The 19,579-nt window shown below is 37.3% G+C and overlaps 1 protein-coding gene across 1 annotated transcript in view; it reads right to left on the bottom strand.

Moving 5' to 3' along the window:
- The window catches only part of GLIS3 (GLIS family zinc finger 3), a 139,086-nt gene extending 120,763 nt beyond the window's left edge, over positions 1–18,323 (bottom strand). Inside the window, exon 1 of the mRNA XM_070935567.1 lies at positions 17,939–18,323. Within this exon, the coding sequence (XP_070791668.1) occupies positions 17,939–18,323 (385 nt within the window). The remainder of the gene's footprint in view (positions 1–17,938) is intronic.
- Between the last annotated feature and the right edge of the window lie 1,256 nt (positions 18,324–19,579).

The raw sequence follows: 19,579 nt of genomic DNA, 5'->3' as shown, positions 1-19,579 counted from the left end.
ATTATGTTTTCATATTGCAAAAATTATTGCTGTTACAGCCAAGGACAGTTGTAAATAATTTCCCCCTCTCCTTGCCACAAGACTCCAATTTATTAGTATAATCTAATATCATAACAATGGATTCAAATCTAGTAAGTAATTTATAATAAGGTGTGTTTTTGTAATTAACACAATTGCCTAATTTAATGTTACATGTGGTATTTTGCTTCTACTATGCATTTTCTTTTTGTAAAAAATAGTTTTAGCCCTTAATAATGCTGGAATATTTTGTTATTGTTATCAAAATTGTTAAGAGTTACACGAATATTCAATGTAGTTTAAATCACAGTTTTGATCATAAGATATTTGTTGCAGCTTGTTGCTTTGAACTAGCTAGTCACGCAGTGATGGTTAACCTTTTTGCCATCATGTGCCAAAAGCCGGGGGAGTGCGGGGGGGTGGGGTGTCACACGCATACGTGCCCACATCCATAATTCAATGCACCCCGCCCCACAAATGTGCATGTGACCCCCCCATGCTCCCCCCCGCTTTTGGCACGTGATGGCACGGTTTTTTTTGCCCTCCCCAGGCTCCAGAGCCTTTTTGGGAGCCTGGGGAGGATGAAAATGGCTTCCCCCACCCTCCAGAGGCCCTCCAGAGGCCAGAAACAGCCTGTTTCCCGACTTTCGGTGAACCTGGAAGGCCCATTTTTCGCTCTCTCCAGGCCCCAGAGGCTTTCTTGGAGCCTGGGGAGGGCGAAAACAGCCTTCCCCACCCCAACCGGAGGCTCTCCGGAGGCCGGAAACAGCTTGTTTCCCGACTTCCGGTGGGCCCGGAAGCCCCAAAAATCAGCTGGCCGGCGCGCACATGTGCTGGAGCTGAGCTAGGGCAACGCTTGCGTGCCCACAGATACGGCTCCGCGTGCCACCTGTGGCACACATGCCATAGGTTCACCATCACAGAGCTAGTGCTACAGAACTACATCTATTATTGTATGTACTGCAGATTTTACTCCTGGATCAGCAGCACAAAGGTAGAAAGATCTTATTTAGCATGTTGAGACTATCTAATGTTGGAATTTTTATTTTGTTTTATTTATCGCAAAAATGGTTGGTGTATCTCTAATGAACTCACAACAATATTTATGCTCTTCCACACTATTTTGCTTCTACAGAACTGAATCAAATAAAGTTTGGCTAATAGGCATGGCTGATCTCTAATAATTCAGTGTGTTTCCTGGATTATTAACCTTAGCTCAAAAGCCATGGACCCTTTTTAGCAGGTCCAGATTTGATGAAGATGATGATGGAGGTGGTGGTGCTAATGATAGGCTAAATAACTTTCTTACTTAGTCAGAATAATAAGCAGAGAATGTTATTTTGTTATGTGAATTGTTATTAGCACTTGTTAGTGTTATTGTTAGTACTTAATTCCATTAATTGGCATATATGAAGTGGTGTAATTATTACACAAAACTATAAGTAGGGATTCCAAGCACTGAAAATAAACTTCTTGGCAGAGATTCTATCCTCTGTCATCTGTTATCAACAACATGTGATCTATCATCATCTCTGACACTCTTCACTGAGCAATAAAAAAAAGTTCATCTGAACTACTTCAGTCAAGTACAACATCATTATTGCAAAGTAAACATTCACAAGCAAAATAAAATCGGGCATAAAACACAGATCATACAAGGAAGCTGCAAATTGTAACATCAAGAGAACTGTTGAAACCAGCCCCATGTCCCATGTAAATAGAAATGCAAATAACTTGAAGTAACATGAAAATCCCTGTCATGGTTTGCTTCCCAAATCAAATACATTATGGAAGGATCTTAAATTAAACCCTGATGTGCTTGAGTTAAATATGCTATCCAATCTTGCTGGAATTATAACTATGTTTTACTTTTCTATTCCGTATTAAAGGAAAAAGGTTTATTACTATCTTTTTGAAAAGCCTACATCTTGGATGTCAATTTAATCAAGCAGAAATAATAAATATACAGCCCACACAGTATATTTATTCTGAAAGACTAAAAGTTCCATTAATTAGTTTAGATATTGTTTTCATGGTGCATTTGAAAGCTTTATGCTTCATTAAACATCAATACATTTTATCTCATTATCTTTACAGAAAAATACACAACTGCTTCTTCAAATCAAATGGTTGTTAACAGATATATACATATCAGTTAAGTATATTGGAAACAATTGAAGACAGAATTTCTATAGTTTTTGCTGTAGACAAAAACATTATGTGAACTTTGTTTTGGTATAAAAAAGAATTTTATAACTGGGGGAACAAAATAAAAGGACAATAATTGTTCTGTAAAATTACTATCTTTATCAAGGAAAGACAGCTCAACACTCCAGATCCTTAATTTTCATTCTGATAAATTTACTTGCCTGCAGGTAGGTAATAAAAAAGCTGTCTTTTGTGTTAAAGGACTCATATACAATAATTTTGTAATTGTGCACCTTGTTGATGTGTTGAATTATTTGCAATATTATAAACTGCCCAATCATAAGATACTTGGAAATATATAACAAAACAAGAAAATCAAACAGTAAAATCAAACAGAATAAACACCAACACTAAAACAACATGCAACAACAGGGACGTGGTGGTACAGTGGTTAAAATGCAGTACTGCAGGCTGCTCACTGCCAGGAGTTCAATCCTGACCAGCTCAAGATTGACTCAGTCTTCTATCCTTGCCAGGTCAGTAAGAGGAGGAGCCAGATTGTTGGGGGCAATATGCTGACTCTCTAAACTGCTTAAAGAGTGCTGTAAAGCACTATGAAGTGGTATATAAGTCTAAGTGCTATTACTATTGCTATACACACAAAGACAGAAGGCCTACAACAATCAATTCACTTACGGCTGAATATATAGTGAAACATGCATGTCAAAATTCATTGTGGGCACCATTATAGAAAACAACTTGGGGTTTCCTTTCTCACACGAATCAATGCAGGCATATTACACACTACTAGCTGTATACCCATGCTCTGCTATGAAACTATGTGATCGGGCTTGATAAATCAACTCTTTAAGAGTTTGAAAATTAATGAGTAGTTATGATTGGCCTCTCCTCTCCCCTTTTCTCCTTCAGGCTAGCCCCACAGAAGCCTCTCCTCTCTATCCCTTCTCTCCCTCAGGCTTACCCCATAGATCCTCTCCTCTTCCCTTCTCTTCCTCAGGCTGGCCCCACAGAAGCTTTTCCTGTCCTGTCCTGTCCCCTTCTCTCCCTCAGGCTGGCCCCATAGATCCTCTCCTATCCCCTTCTCTCCCTCAGGCTTGGCCCCATAGAACCTCTCCTATCCTCTTCTCTCCCTCAGGCTTGCTCCATAGATCCTCTCCTCTCCCCTTCTCTCCCTCAGCCTTGCCCCACAGAAATGACTCATATCCTATCTCCTTCTTTCCCTCATGCTTTCTAGCCACTTCTCTCCCTCAGGCTTGCCCCACAGAAGCCTGTCCTGTGCTATCCCATTCTCTCCAGAGTTATTTTCAAGTTGGGAGGAGAAGTAGAATGTCTAACTAATTGGCATCAGAGCGTGTTATAATAATATAGGAAATACTAATGCTCTGATGGTCATTTCAAAAAATCCTTTCTTAGTGAGCACCTAGAAGCCAAGAGGAACATATGTGGCAAATTTCAAGTTTGTAGGCTTTACAGTTCTGGAGATTTCGTGATTAATGTGTGAATGGTTTTTGCTTTTATATATATAGATAAAGCAGGAGAGATAAAGAAATATTTATTGTGCATTAATAAAGAGACATTTAGGACCAATGCAATTTTATCCTACCCAAATGTAATTGAGAATACTGTGATTTAGATAAGATAAAATATATCCCAAATGCATATACAAATCCTATTATTTATTGCAAGATATTGTTGGTTCTTGGGAAGTGTTCCAAAATACCTTTACTATTTAATTTTCTTTGCAATTAATATTTTAAAAGCTAACATTTAGTCAAAATCATTTTAAAAATGAAGTCTCTCCTTTTCAATTTCTTTTGTGAGCCTCAGAAAAAGCCTACATTTCTTCAATGATATAATAAACAATTATCTTTCTAAAGTTGGCCCATTACACTTTAGAAAAACAATTACAGTAAAAACACACAAATAACTCCAAATACTTCTTTAAACTTCACTGTTCATATATACACTTAGTTTTTCTAAGCGTTTAGAAATAATAGTGTTTCTTTGAACGCTATTATGTCACCATTCAAAGCATTTTAATTAATTAAAATTTTCCAGGACTGTTGTCCTTGCAATCTGCTGCAACAGCAGGAGGAATTCATTTCTTCTTGTTGAAGTAGACCAATCTGCAATTGACAAAGCCAGTGAAAATAAGAAGAAGGATTAAAACCATTTTGAATGCTATGGACACTATAAAGACTACTTCAGTTCCCGGCCTCAGCATTCATCCTTGCCAAAACTTATTTATGTGAATGACATCTTAACCACAGCTTTTATTTTTCTCAAAGAAGATGCTGTTGACTGAGGGCCATGTTCAAAGAGTTACTATTCACACAATTAGCAACCGCACGAATGGCTTTTTAAAAGTGAATTTACAGGCATGCCCCCCTATCCAAATCAACATCATGTGTATGAAGAGAGGCCTTAGCCATTTTCCCCTGCTGCAATCTAGGTCTTATTTAGATATCTACTATATACGTTAGGATAAAAATTACCGGAATCTAGAAAACTATCCAGAACTCCTCCTGTCTCAATGCAACCAGCAGGTCTGGATCAAGTCTCCAGTGAGCTAACGTCCCTTTTCCCATGCAACAGTCCTGATATGATACATACTTTTTTTTCTCACAGCCTACAAGTTTATTTTTTAAAATATAATTAATATTTATATGGTAAAAGAAAGAGAAGGGGAAAAGGTGGGAAAACCTCACCTCTCTTAAGTAACAAACAGTTCTTCACATATCCCTATCATATTATACAATTAATTTATTAACAGTGGAGTTAGTTCTCTAATAGGAAAAAGAGGAAAATTAAAATTAGTCTGTCCAATTTTCTATGCAATTTTCCAAATAGGACTTCTAGCCATAAATATGTGATCCAGTATTTTAAAAAGGTGAGCTTTTTGAACACTTGTGTAATTGATGGAAAATAAATGACTTTATAGTAGCAACCTGTTGGAATTGTAAAAGTGTGCAATGTAAATTTCTGGTATCCCCCAAGCCTGTGATTTATTTTTTAAAAGACACAGTGTTGCTAATTGAGCTACTGGCATCATATCTAGTTTGATCCTAAACTGGAATAATCTGAAATCTGATTTGTGTGTTGTGTGTGTGTGTGTGTGTGTGTGTGTGTGTGTGTGTGTGTGTTCAAATCAGTGTGATTTCTGGCAACTACCTGAGTAGATCCCTGCAGTTTTCTTGGCAAGATTTTTCAGAAGTGATTTGCAATTGCCTCCCTCCCAGGTTGAGAGAATGACTGGCCCAAAGTCATCCAACTAGCTTTGTGACTAAGGCAAGACTAGAACTCACAATCTCCTGATTTCTAGTCTGCTGCCTCAACCAGTGTAGCAAACTAACTCTCTGATGTTGGTATTGCTCCTTCACAATTTCTCATAACAACTGAAAGGAAACAACACGGGAAGAAAAAGCTACTTGTGACGCAGAATTGGGGATTATGTTGGTTGATTTCTATTCTTCTGAAGAATGTTGTGCTTGTTTATAGACGTTTCTAGAAGAAAGTTTGCAAGGAAGATTCAAAAGCAGCACAGAAAATGGTGCAGGTGATTCAGAGGAAAACTGCCAAGATCCCTTCTAGTATTTAGTTCAAAGAAGCCTAATTGGATTGCAATCTCTTCTACAAATAGAAGTAATCATTTCACTCATTAAAATGCAGGACCTAATATATACTTTCCTTTGCTTAATAATTAATAATTAATAATTAATAATTAAAAGAATAGACTGAAATAAGATTCCCTCAGATAACATTTTAAAGATCATTAAGGGGATACCCAAATCTGACACTATTTGTGAAGCAAGCTACTCTTTAGCAGAGTACCGTATTGTAAAGTTGTTGGAATATTGCTTAAAATGGAAAAATAAATAAACACTGAGAATCTTGTTTTTAAGTACTTTAAAATACAACAGAAGACAATTATTTTGAACAATTTAATTTTTACAATATTACAAACCTTGATCATGCCCATTGATCAGAATTTAGAATTATTGTTAGAAAAATATTCATATGCTCACCTAAAAAGGGATAAAATAAAAGTAAGCTAAAAATTTCACTGAAGGAATCTCTGATTTGTTTTTAGATAGATTAAAATATATAACATCATTTTCAGGGAGACAAATCAAGTTTCTTTTTTAGCAATAGTGGAAATGTAATCATAATTAAATAATTAAGTGTTTGAAAATGCACAATAAAATCTCAATTATTTTAAAAAATACCTAAGAATCATCAAACTGGAAATTGTACAATCTTCTATCATCACAATTATATTCGTAAGAAACTATAATAATCAGTGCCTGCTTTCAAGATAATTTGTGCAATGTCTCTATTAGTCAAGTTTAATACTCAGCCAGATGTTATGCAAATAATGTCAACTATCTGCATAATAGTGATATTTCCATGCAACTCATTTCCGTAAGAGGTTCTTCAGCAATCTGTACATTTTACCAATCAAGTAAAAGTGAAGGCTTTTCATGAATCTGCATTTTAAATAATTTTATTACAAATCTTAATGAAATTCAGCTGAATTCTAGGAAATGCTCTAAATATGATTATGTAGAACTATTGACAGCTGTAGCAAAAGCTTGCAAAAGTTACATACAGTTTTCCTGATTATACCCTTCCTTGAATAAGAGACCAATATTAAATTGGAATTTTTAAGGCAAGTTTTATATTGATGATATTATTTAATAAGAAATCTAGTTATTGATTACATATCAGGCAATTATTTTCTTACATATATTTGTATAGTAACTTTCATAAATAGAAGATCAGTTTTTAACCACTGGTCTGTCACTGTAGATGATGTTGTGAATGTCTATTTTCAAAAGGCAATTTGTAATACATTGCTTACAAAATAAATTCCTCATTGTCAATGTTTCAAAATGATAGACAGCAGAATAGCATTTCCATGGTTTTTCCTGCATGTTATCTACGATCAATACGTCATACATTTCAGTCATGCAGAAGTTCTACTGAATTAAATAGAACAGGCAACAACAATCCTGTTCTTCAGTTGAAGTATTTTAGTCATGGAGCACCCCAAAATTTTTAGTATATGAATTCCATTTAGATTGCAGACCAGCTGAGTAGGAATGTAGCACATCTCCATCGCCTTGGTAGGTTTAAAAAATATCTTCCCTTTCTATTATTTTGAAAGTCCTTGTGCTCAATATTTCTAAAGCCATAGACGTGATTAAAAACTGACAGCCCAATGAATAGAGCTATTTCTACAAGATTTGTACATAGCAGTTTCTAGAACATTTCTTCTAAAATGGTAGGCTTTGAAAAATCCAGAAGCGGATGGAAATGTAAAAGGAGAAATTGAATGTTGCACCTCACCATGAACTAGAACCATGGAGAAACACTTAAAGATTTCAGAGTTAACTTAGAAACTACAAATCTATCTAGCTGTTTCTATTTTTGTAGGCTTTTTAAAACTCATGTGTTTTGTTTCATAATAATGTAAAACAAAAATCACTACAATTGTTATTCTTTAGGGGTATGAACTACTTAATAGTTTTTGTACCTGTCTAGACTTCATGCATGTGTGAAAAAAGCAAGAGTTCATAGTTGACATTTTAAAAACTGGTTTTTCTGATATATATGAAACATTCAATATCTTGTGCAAGATTTACACTGGCAATGCCTCAGTGGTTACATGTGGAATATAATCAATATGATCTTTATATAAAAAAAGGAAAAGTTCTCTAAAAAAAAGTACGGTATGTCAAAGAACATCCTACAACAATAGCATAACTGCTTCACTTCAAAAATAAATTAAAGGAAATAAATGCAAAGCACACTCTTCTGCCTGTGGTTTCATAAAGTTTGAAATACACACACAATACAGGAATTTAGACTACTAAACTATTATGTACTAAATTCTGTTCTTTTGGCAAGAGGCACACATACTGGAGGAATTCATCCAAATCTATTTCTATTGGCTTTAAGTGACTCCCTGGGCCAATTGCTGTAAGTCTCCATTTGTGATCCCCTTGTGATTTCAATGATGCTTTGTTTCTAAGTTTTGTTTAACCATTACAAAGCTGCTGGAATGCATGATTCTGAAAAGAAGCAGCCCTGTGTGTTGAATACAAACTTATGCATTTATCATTTAATCACTTTAGTGCTAAATATCGTCAATAGTCAGGCCTACTGAGTTACTGGAAACTGATTAAAAGCAGCAAATGAGAACAAAAACAAATGAAGATGGAATCCAGCTTTCGGTGCAAAGTCCCATAGCATACTGATGAACTTCTTTTTCAGAACAAGCCAAGTGACTGATGAAAAACAATGGTCCTAAAGAGTAAAATAATAAGTAAAAAAAGATTTCGAGTGTGCCTCAAGCTGCTTACTGATTAACATTTTTGCTCATAAGTTATGCCACTGTTATTCAAATTAAAGGTTTGCTTGACAATTACAAAAAAGAATGATTCTGTGATCAGACACTAACCCAACATACATGCGTACGTGCATGTGTGTGTAGTTGTATTCCACATTGAAGAAATACACACACAGTTACTGGAAATTATGAGCAGATTTAGAAAGATAGGGTAGGTTTTTAACGGACCTCACAAAACTAGGAGTATGCATTCTATCTACATTTCCCTCTATTTTATTTCCTTTTCATAAACTGAACTGTTGAAATGATAACAACTGCAATTTAATATATCCCTTATGAATAAATGAAGTGAAAAGAAACAGGCTGGTAAGAAAATTGAGGGTTTTAAAAAAAATTTAAAAATGGAATAGAAATAAAACAGCTATCTGTGTTATTCTGTATGTGTTTATGCAAGAGTTTCTATATGACACAAGGTTCCAATTGGCAATTTATTCACCAGTTTTCATGGCTCTCTTATGGAGATTATACAAATTCTGCACAAATAGAAGACCTTTGTTGGATATTGTTTGATTTTTCTTCTCTGGCAAGTTTAGAATAGAATAGACCAGCCCTTCTAATGTGTGCAAATATAAGGGCAACCGAGGTCATACCCACACTGTACCCATAAGCTGCTCCTTTCCTGTGCTTATGGTGGCTTGACTCTAAGCCATTTTAAGAATATCCTGTCCAGATTAAGACTCTTTGGCAACAGCTTCAAGATACTCAATCCAGACTGCAGACTACTAAATCCTCCCATTGGGTAATTCCCCAGCAGCTGTGCTCTTCCATCTTTGTTTTCCAAGAATGCAAATGCCAGTTGCTCTCCTTCTGGGACATACTGCATATGTATATGCATACGTACACAGCTGCACTAATTTTATATATACAATTTTAAATCAACACAATCATTTTTAAATAAACTTTGCATTTTCTTTGTTTTTCCTGAGTAGCATATCCTACAGATTTTGTTATATAGTAGTACATGTCCTTTATTAGCACAATAGTTATAACAATTGCCTCGACTTACATGCTGAATATCCCTGGTTCAGAACTTGAAGACTTTTTTAAAATTACTGATTGAAAAGGGGGGGGGAGAAGGAAAGAAAGAAAAAGGAAGGAAGGAAGGAAGGAAGGAAGGAAGGAAGGAAGGAAAGAAGGAAGGAGAGAGAGAGAGAGAGAGAAAGAAAGGAAGGAAGGAAGGAAGGAAGGAAGGAAGGAAGGAAGGAAGGAAGGAAGAAAGAAAGAAAGAAAGAAAGAAAGAAAGAAAGAAAGAAAGAAAGAAAGAAAGAAAGAAAGAAAGAAAGAAAGAAAAAAAGAAAAAATAAATGCATGACTACAGGCCTTTGGTCTGATCTGAAAATGCTTTTGAAATTTTGGACCATGCACATAAGCTTTGAGCCACTCTAAGCGATAACATGAAAATTAGGTAATGAAGATGAGAGCTTTCTCATAGAAACACTTGATCAGGAGCAAATGTAGTTGTGCTATATATTGTACCCCATTTTCTAAAATAACAATTCTACGTAATAGTGAATCTGTTTTACACTTTTGCTCACATGAAACAATCTATCTAGACTGTTATATTTTTCTCTGAAAATAGTTTTGTACCAAACTTAGAAAAAGGAACCCAAAATATTTCCTAAGCTTCTTCTGGGGTAGCAAGAGTAGCATATACAATTAATATAAGAATGTGGTACAGATTTTACCCCATTCAACGCATTTTGGGTTAAATTAAGGATGGAAGAATTAGAACTTGAGGCCAATTTAAATGTATCTACTTTATGTGAATCTACAAAAATATTTTCTAGTTGGTAGCCGATATTGTTTACATGAGGATTACCATGTAAGTTATGTGAAGAATATCCCTCCAGCAAAGTCTTCTTGCGATTTTGAAACTGCTGTAAAAATAAAGCAGTAATGAGTTTTCAGACTGAATGGCCATGATGTAGTTTTCTGTTGTCCTCACATTTCATCCGGGCCTGGGGCTGTCTTTTGCTGCTTTGTGGTATACCTCTTGAAAGCTCATAGACAAATGAATAGGGCTTGATTGGTCTCTTGTATTTGAACCTGACTGATCCACTTGACTGTAAGTAAACTGGTTGCAGATTGGGTTACAAAAGCCTACCCCAATATAATGCTGTGAAAATGTTACATGTGGTCAGGTTGGCTTACAACATACAACCTGGTGTTATGCTTTTAGCCTTCTATAATTTGGGATAATTGTCAAAAGAATGGCCTCCAAACCCAATACTAAATTAGTTCTGAGTACTAGAACTTCAAGTTCATAGAACAATTGCATTTCATTAAGTACTTTCACAATGAATAGAAAAATCTGCTCTAAGAAACTGTCAAACTGCATGTTTTTCTAGCTTGTCAGGAATTTATGGCTAAATTACCATCTTACCATCTACCGTAGCCAAACCACGGAACACTATTTGTAACACAACAACAATACATAAAAACCTCAACTCAGATTCTCACAGTTGTTGACACCCAGGAGAAAATGTAGGTAATAATAGAAAATATATTTATTTGATTTGTAAATCTAATACATACTCTATTTTTAAGCAACAGAACTGCAAGGCAAAAATTGATGTAGAAATTGAAGTTTTCATTAAAAATTTCCTCCGCTAACAATGCTTCTACTGCTGCCAAGTATCAACACAATACTGTGGAATTCCCAAAGAATGCAGATGGGGAAGAAAGATTCAATCCTCCTCAAGCACGCCATGATAGCCTTTCATACATCTCATGAACTTGTACACTACCCTGATAAGAAGTTGAAAATTGACTAAAACATGGACATTTCAGGGAAGTTAATGGAAATTACAGGTCAATTTGTATTGATGTTAATGTATAAGATGTAGGAGAAAGACTGGATGAGTCAGAGGGAGGAGTTAAATGGGGAATTAGTCTGGATTCCCTACATGGGCACAAGAAAGCAAAGTCCAACCCCCCTTTGAATGCCATTGAGTCTTATCTACTGTCACCCAGGTACAAACCATCAGTCTGAGAAGAATCCTATGTATAGGCTTTAGCAATAAAACAGCCAATTGAACTCTCCAAGTGTGGGTCTGGTCGTTTCTGCCTGACATAAGTAATATTAATTACAATTAATTTGGTTGCACTGCAGGCTTTTTTTAACAGACTAGAAATAAATTAGAAACAACAATTTAGTGCATTTAATTGACACAAAAGGTGCAGGGAGGATATAACTAAAAAGATAAAAGTAGTTTGACACTCAAGCTATGAGAAAGCAGAATGTTGATCAAACAAGCAACAGGTTTATAAATTAAGGATCAGTGTGGAAAAAGGAAACAATCAGCATGCCAAGAAGAGTGCAAAAATGTATTTTGCTAGGGAGAGTGATATTCCCAGGAACAAATTCTTAGACAACATCCCTCTATGGCCTCCAGTGGTAGTGAGGGAACTGCTCTGGAAAGTTCTCCAGATCTCTACTCATTTCACCATCCATTTGCTCACAACAAATATCAAAAGTCTAAAGCAACACCAGCAGCGAAGGGATTCTACATATGATATTCCTAGCTGAAAGAAACTCTTACCAGGGGATGCTGTAATTATTACAAATTTTAGAACATGAATTTTAAAGCATTAATGAGAAGAAAGATGAAATTTATGGAAAAACAGGTTCTACATAGAAATAAAACTAAAGTTCTGTAACTTCAGAACAAAGTAGGCAATCTTTTTTGCCTGAGCGTTATGTTTTCGCTTTTGGATTTGCTTTAGAGTAAAACAGGTTGTGTGTAGCTAATAAATAGGTGACATCAGTAGAGAGAGTAATATCAACTGTTTCCATTCTGTACATTTTAATTATTTTTTTTTTTGACTTTAAGGACCAACATTTTGCCCCCATTTCATATAGAAAATCATGATAAAGCAACAACACTCCAAAAGATTCGGCCTGTCTGTCAAGCAAGAGGGGGGTTTAGAGGTACTATGACTACAGATGAAGTATTGAGCATATGCAACTAGAAGACAATGAATTGCTGACCTTTACTATAAAGCCGTGATGACGAACCTATGGCACACGTGCCACAGGTGGCACACGGAGCCATATTAGTGGGCATGCCAGCTCACCTCTGGGGCGCATGCGTGCGCCAGCCAGCTGATTTTCGGGCCTTCTGGGCCCACCAGAAGTAGGGAAACAGGCTGTTTCCTGCCTCTGGAGGGCCGGGGGGGGGGGTAAGGCCCGTTTTTCTTTCTTACCTGGCTCCAGATCCTCTCTGTGTATCTGGGAACGGTGAAAACAGCCTTTCCCACTCCCTTGGAGGCCCTACGGAGGCTCAAAGGGCCCATTTCCCCACTCCCGGTGGGACAGGAAGTGACGTTTTTTCCTATCCCCAGCCTCCAGAGACTCCTAGAGAGGCTCCTAGAGACTCCTAGAGAGGTTCTGGAGGCTGGGGACAGCAAAAAATGTCACTTCCTGTCCCACCAGGAGTGGGACCAGGACCTACCAGGCCCTACCAGGCCCTCATGTGCCAGGAGCGGGGGGAGGGGGTTGCGCACGCATGCACGTGGGTGCGCGACCCTCCCCCGCCCCACCTCTCCTGGCACGCGATGGCAAAAAAGTTAGCCATCACTGCTATAAAGTATACAAGATTCCTTTTTCAGACATAAGCTGGTTTTGTTTGGCTCTTTTATGGAAATGAGTGCTGGTGCCCAGAAAAAATAGTTTCACATTCTTATCTTAGATTACAAGGATTACAGAAAACAATAATATTATTTGAACAACAATGCCTCAATTGCTAGTATAAGATTAGGACTTGTAATAATATTGGGATCTATGCATCTAATAAAGTTGTTCAATATTAATCAAGAACTTATGCAAAAATCTTGAAGTAATATCCCACATTATTTTAATTGCATTGAAAAAATATGAATTTATATGCACACCTTGGGTTTGGTGAAACATATGTATAGTTCATTATTGCACAATCAGGATTTAATATGCAATAAGTAATATGATATTAACCAAAGCTATACAATTGTTCGTGTTCAGGCTTGTCCGTCTCAACTGAAGTGTGAAGAAGAAAAATTCTCATTATCTGTTTAAATTTCCACCAATAATAGATTACAACAAGTTACTACTAGGATTGTAGTCAAGACTATAGTTCTCAAATCAAAAACATACATAGGAAGCCCAAAATAAGTATATCTGCAAACACAATTACATGACTGAATTGTCCCCAAAATAAGTTGTCCTGTCTTGGACAACAAAAATATTTGTTTATTTCGTATATATTCTCACAGAATGAACAGGAGTATTTTTTAATCTAAATTCACTTCTATCCAGTTTTTTAAAATATCTCCTTTTGCCATAAAGGAGGAGGAGGAGGAGGAGGAGGAGGAGGAGGAGGAGGAGGAGGAAGAAACATTGTCCAGTATATTCTTGTTCTGCATTAAAGGTACAATATCTATGAATACCAAATTTTACAAAGATTACTTAGGTGGGGAAAGGGAAGAATGCTTTCAGAATAGGCAATTACTAGTTGCTAGTCAGTTCTCCAATCTCAATCCTAGCAGGAAGAAAAATTCTGGAATAATATATATTATGTATCATAAACTACACTTGGATGGTGTTAAAATAAGCCAAATATACTACTTAACCACTACTATAACGAAAGATAATTTATGCCACATATGTTGAGACAAGACAAAAGCATCATTATAGGAATAAAACAGGGAAAAATATATTTCAAAAATATATTTCAAATATATCTTTGTGCTGTGGTTAATTGCAAATGAGTGTGAGTATGTCAGAAAATAATTGCCACTTGGACTAAGTATGTACTAGCTATGCAGTTTTGATATTTTTAATAGGCAGCAATTTTAATCAACAGAGGAAAATATCCCTCATAAAGAAAATAATTCTTTTAGAAACAGGATATATTATCCATTTTACTCAACCTTCTGCTACTTCCCTATACTGAGGCCAGGAATAATGATCTTTGATTTGCAACATTATTCAGGCAGTATTTTAATCTTACAACAATCCTTCTCAACCATTTTAATTTAGTCATTTGTTATTCAATTTGTTAGATTTCTATCCTCCTTTTCCTCTAAGAACTCAAGAAGGCTTACATGAGGGTCACTTCATTTTTTTCCCCCACAACTCTTTGATTAGGTTCATAAGAATCAGTTAAATAGAACATGAACACATAATTGTGATCAGTCAGGGATAAATGTCTATGTGATATATAAAATTGTTAGTATTTTCAACATCTTCAAAACTGAAAGCGAATTAATGAACCAGAATTAGAAAGGCCATTCTCACTTAAAATTAATTTCATGCCCATTTTATCAACCACTCCAATCCTACAGCTTCTATAAGAAATGAAACTTTGATAGAAATATATTAAGTGAACCTGCAAACTAAAATATATTTAGAACTGTTCATGATATATTTTTGTTGACTAGAAGTCTATTGCAATAGTAAGTTGTAGGCTTATTGAGATGTTTATACTCAGAAGCTAAATGGGTCACAAAAACACAGATACGAGAAGCTAATATATGGCTAAGGGATATTTTAATGTATTATTACATATAAGCAAGTGTAGAAACTAACAATTCTAACTAGAATGGGACAACTCGGTGTTGCCATCTTGGCACAGCCAGGTCACCACCACCTGCTCAGCACTGCCAACTTGCTTCTGCCAACTCAACATCACCAAGTTCTCACAGGACAACTCCACACTGCAAAGTCACTGCAGGGAAAACTTGTCACAGGCAGCTAGAGGGACAGCAAGGTGGACGGATGAGCAAATAGGTGGGTTGAGCATAGAACAGCGGCAGCAGCTGGGGACTTCCCATTTTCACATCCCTTGCCACCGCCACCAAGCCCTGTGCCAGGGATCAGCAACCTGCGGCTCTTTCGTCCCCCTGCTGTGGCTCCCTATTGGCTGAACCACCACTGGCTGGCCCCATCCCTCACCCTCTCCTCCCAGTCACTCCTCACCTGGCCTGAGAAGGTAAGGGTTACAGCGGGGGATGGAGACTTGCTCCATATTCCAGAGTGGGAGTGAAGCGCCCCTGTACTTGCTGATTATATATAGTCAGACGCCACTGACTCTTTTGCGACTGCTTGAGGGCTCCTGGATTGGAGCTGAAAGGCGAAAGGGAACCAGTATGTATTTCCCAATGGCTCTGATCTTTTCTGGATCGGCTTTTAAACCTCGTGAGGACAAAATATGCCCATGGAAGCAGACTTCGTACACTTTAAATTGCAACTTCTTTACACTAAGCCTTAACCTCACCTGCCTACACCGATCTAATAATGCTGTTAACTTCTCATCATGGTCATGCTCAGCTTCTTAGTCTGTTTCACAAGAGCTAACTATAAGAATATCATCAGCTATTGGCTCAATTCCATCGAGCCCACTCAATAATTCATGCTGCTTCCATTGATATACCTCTGGTGCTACCGAAACTCCAAAGGTAATTTAAGCCATCTCTTTCTACCCCATGAAGTTCAGAATGTAGTCATGTAGCTGCTTGTTTCGTCCAGTTTACACTGTAGAAAGCATCTCTTAATACTATCTGAAACAGTATGCTCCCTCCCATATTGGGGTAGACCAGGTGCTTCGATAGAAAAACACTTTATTTATTTATTTATATTTATATATATATTTATATTTGAAAGAGAGAGAGACAGACAGACAAGACAGAGATACCTGTTTCCTACAGAAAAGAAAACAGTGGGAGCCACAGAACCTGGGTAGGCGTGGCTGAGGGGGTGTCATGTGACTGGGTGAAGTAAGTGACATCGAGTTGGCCATGCCCACCCAGGTTTTGTGACTCCCGGTTCTTTTCTTTTCTGTGGGAAACTGGTCCAAATGGCTCTTTAAGGTTGCAGACCCCTGCCCTGGGCCAAAGAGGCTGGGGATGGTGGCAGCATCGGCAGTGGGCAGGGCAGGCAGCAGGGAAGAGGTGGCAACTGAGGGCATCCCATTTTCACACACCCCGATGTCACTGCTGCTGTATGAAGCTCTGGGCTAAAGAATCTGAGGATGACAGTAGCAGCAGATATGAAAATGGGATGTGGCCACTGCTGCCAGTCTCGTGTCTGCTAACCCGCTTGCTTGCTCACCCACCCAGCTCTCCCTCTGGCTGCTCGAGAGTTGTCCCCAAAGTGTGTTGGCTGTGCGGCGTTCTCCTGTGGTGTCTTGGCAGCATTGAGTTGGTAGGGGCAACTTGGTGATAGTGCTAAGCTGGCCACCCGAGCTAGCCACACCAAGCTGTTCTAGATCCATTCCAGCACTGAATAGATCAAACACTTTTGTCATGTGAGTTTTACACATGTATATTAGCCTTTTACAAAAATCCAAAAAAGAATAAAGTAAGGAAGCTACTTGCTTAGTAATCAAGGCTGAAAATAATTTCCTTTTCTATTCTGTCCAAGACACTTGTGCAAGATAAAGTTAACAAACTACTGTAGACCCATAAGAACCTGCACTGAATAGGGAGTTGAACTCACTGATGGTTCCTTCTAATTCTGAGAACTATGAATAAAAAAATATTACTTTAAACCAAGGATACATCAAAGTGAGTAATAAAACCTGTACAAAACTAATGAAGGTGAATTAATATTAATATGATGATAGATCAAGACCAAGATAGCCAATCCAACTGACATTTGGCCTGAATTTCATTGACCATTCAGAGTCATTTTGCAAAAGCTTGAAGCATCTATTTTACTCTAGAAAAACGCCTGATTTCCCCCAATAATTATCATTTTTGCCCTGGAAGAGCTTAAAGAATTCCTAAATTCTTTCAAATGAGACAGCACATCTCTCAAATGTCTCTTAAATGGATCCAAAATATTAACTCAAATCACCGTTGAAATTATGAATTTGCTAGTTACATAAGTGGTTACTATAGGTAACTAAATAGTAATAATAAAAAGTGCAACTCTTGGCCACAAATAATTCTAATAACTATAAATTCTCTTCTCACCCTTATGGATGGTCTGGTGTCTTCCTCAATCTTGGGTCCTCTACCAGAGGCCTGGGAGTTTGAGGGTTCTTAATTGTTCCTAGCACTGCACTTTTCTGGAAAGAGAGCTCTGATGTTGTTCCTGGGATCTATTGGAGCCACTCTCCCAGCTTAGGAATCACAGCCCTGAGTGCTCCTACCACCACTTGAATCACTTTGACCTTTACTTATATTACTGAAAATAGAATACATGGTGTTGAGAATTCTCCTCATGCATTATATTTATATTGCTTTCGGAAAAACATATTTGTAATGTTTAAAGCATAGAAGCATACAGCTTTCTATATCATAATTCTACTAAATGTGTACGAAAACAAAGTGAAATATGGCTACTAAAATGAGGCCTACCTTTTACTGTGCTTGCAGTAAATTTATTTCCAAATTCTTGCTCCTTTGGCTTCAAAAACTGTGGAGTTGTTACCCCTGGATGCTGTGGGACATGGAATAAAGACTTTCCATTTGTAACCATTTGTCTCTTCTGACTTAAAGCAGGAAAGTTAATATTACAGTCAATGGCATTGCTCTGATGAGCCACACCTCCTCCAAGAGATGTCTTTAAATGTGAGGGGGTCGATAGGTTTCCAATAGCAGCACCCGGGGTGCTACTATTAGAAGAAGCAGAAGGAGCTTCTATATGCAGTTTAATAGATGGGTTCTGCTGCGCATTTACCATCCCAGGCCTGTGAGGAGTGTATGTTGTTCGGTGGCTCATAGAACATGCCCTGACATTCATTGCCAAAGGATTCTTCTCCTAAAGATATGCAGTCAAAATCCCTGGATATTGAAGACATCGGTCAGCAGTCAATAACTTTTCCATAGTGCATTATGCCTGTTGTAGTGGAAGAGAAGACAATAAAATAACTTATATGTATTACAATGCAAAACTTCAGAGCCGTGCTTTTGTGTTAACTGTAGGAGGCAGAATTATTGATTGTGTGAACATCAAAGTAGAAGGCAATTACAGAGAAAACCCTCTGGGGATAAGGACAAATGATTACTGAGAACTATAATGAAGAGAAATGATGCCCCTTAAAAGCAGAAGTTAACAGTAAGGTCAGCTACCTATGTACTAGTTAACCAGCCATGAAGTGGAATGAACACCAAACAAATGAATGAAGTAAAAAGCCAACTGTAAGTGGAAGCTATGCTTAAGAAGAGTTTTAAAAAAAAAAAAACCTGCACGTTGTGATAATTTAAAAAGAGAGATGCTAAAGCATGTCCAATGATTAAGCTATACTGAGCCCAGGATATGACATCCTTGCCAATTTATGCTTTTAGGATTAAAAAAATACAGTAAGATAGAAATTAGAATAAAATACTGCAATGTACTAGCACATGGGAAAGGTAAGGAAAGAATAATATACTTCCAATAAAATATCATTCATTCATTTTTAAAAGATATTTGTTATTTAATAGTTAATGCACGTTAAAGCTGTGCATGCATCAAAACAGGGACACAGTGGCTCAGTGGCTAAGACACTGAGCTTGTCGATCAAAAGGTTGGCAGTTCAGCAGTTCGAATCCCTAGTGCCATGTAATGAGATGAGCTCCCGTTACTTGTCACAGCTTCTGCCAACCTAGCAGTTTGAAAGCACGTAAAAAATGCAAGTAGAAAAATAGGGACCACCTTTGGTGGGAAGGTAACAGTGTTCCATGAGCCTTTGCCATTTAGTCATGCCGGCCACATGACCACGGAGACGTCTTCGGACAGCGCTGGCTCTTCGGCTTTGAAACGGAGATGAGCACCACCCCCTAGAGTCGGGAACGACTAGTACATATGTGTGAGGGGAACCTTTACCTTTTACCTTTATGCATCAAAAAGGAATGCTTCAAACCCAGGACAAATGTAGCGCCTCTCTGCTATTCATGAAAGCAACCTCACTTTTTTGGAATTATGTGAGAGTCTGCCAAAATGATGCTGTTTTAAGAAATCCACTTATAATAACTTGCTATGAAGGTTGTATTTCATTGATTATTTTGTTGCCGCAT

This window comes from Pituophis catenifer, unplaced genomic scaffold (genome assembly GCF_029215685.1).
Source record: "Pituophis catenifer annectens isolate HBS135680 unplaced genomic scaffold, rPitCat1.0.hap2 SCAF_2, whole genome shotgun sequence".
Lineage (NCBI taxonomy): Eukaryota > Metazoa > Chordata > Lepidosauria > Squamata > Colubridae > Pituophis > Pituophis catenifer.
The sequence above is the reverse complement of the archived record's forward strand: the minus strand, read 5'-3'. Positions and strand labels throughout refer to the sequence as shown.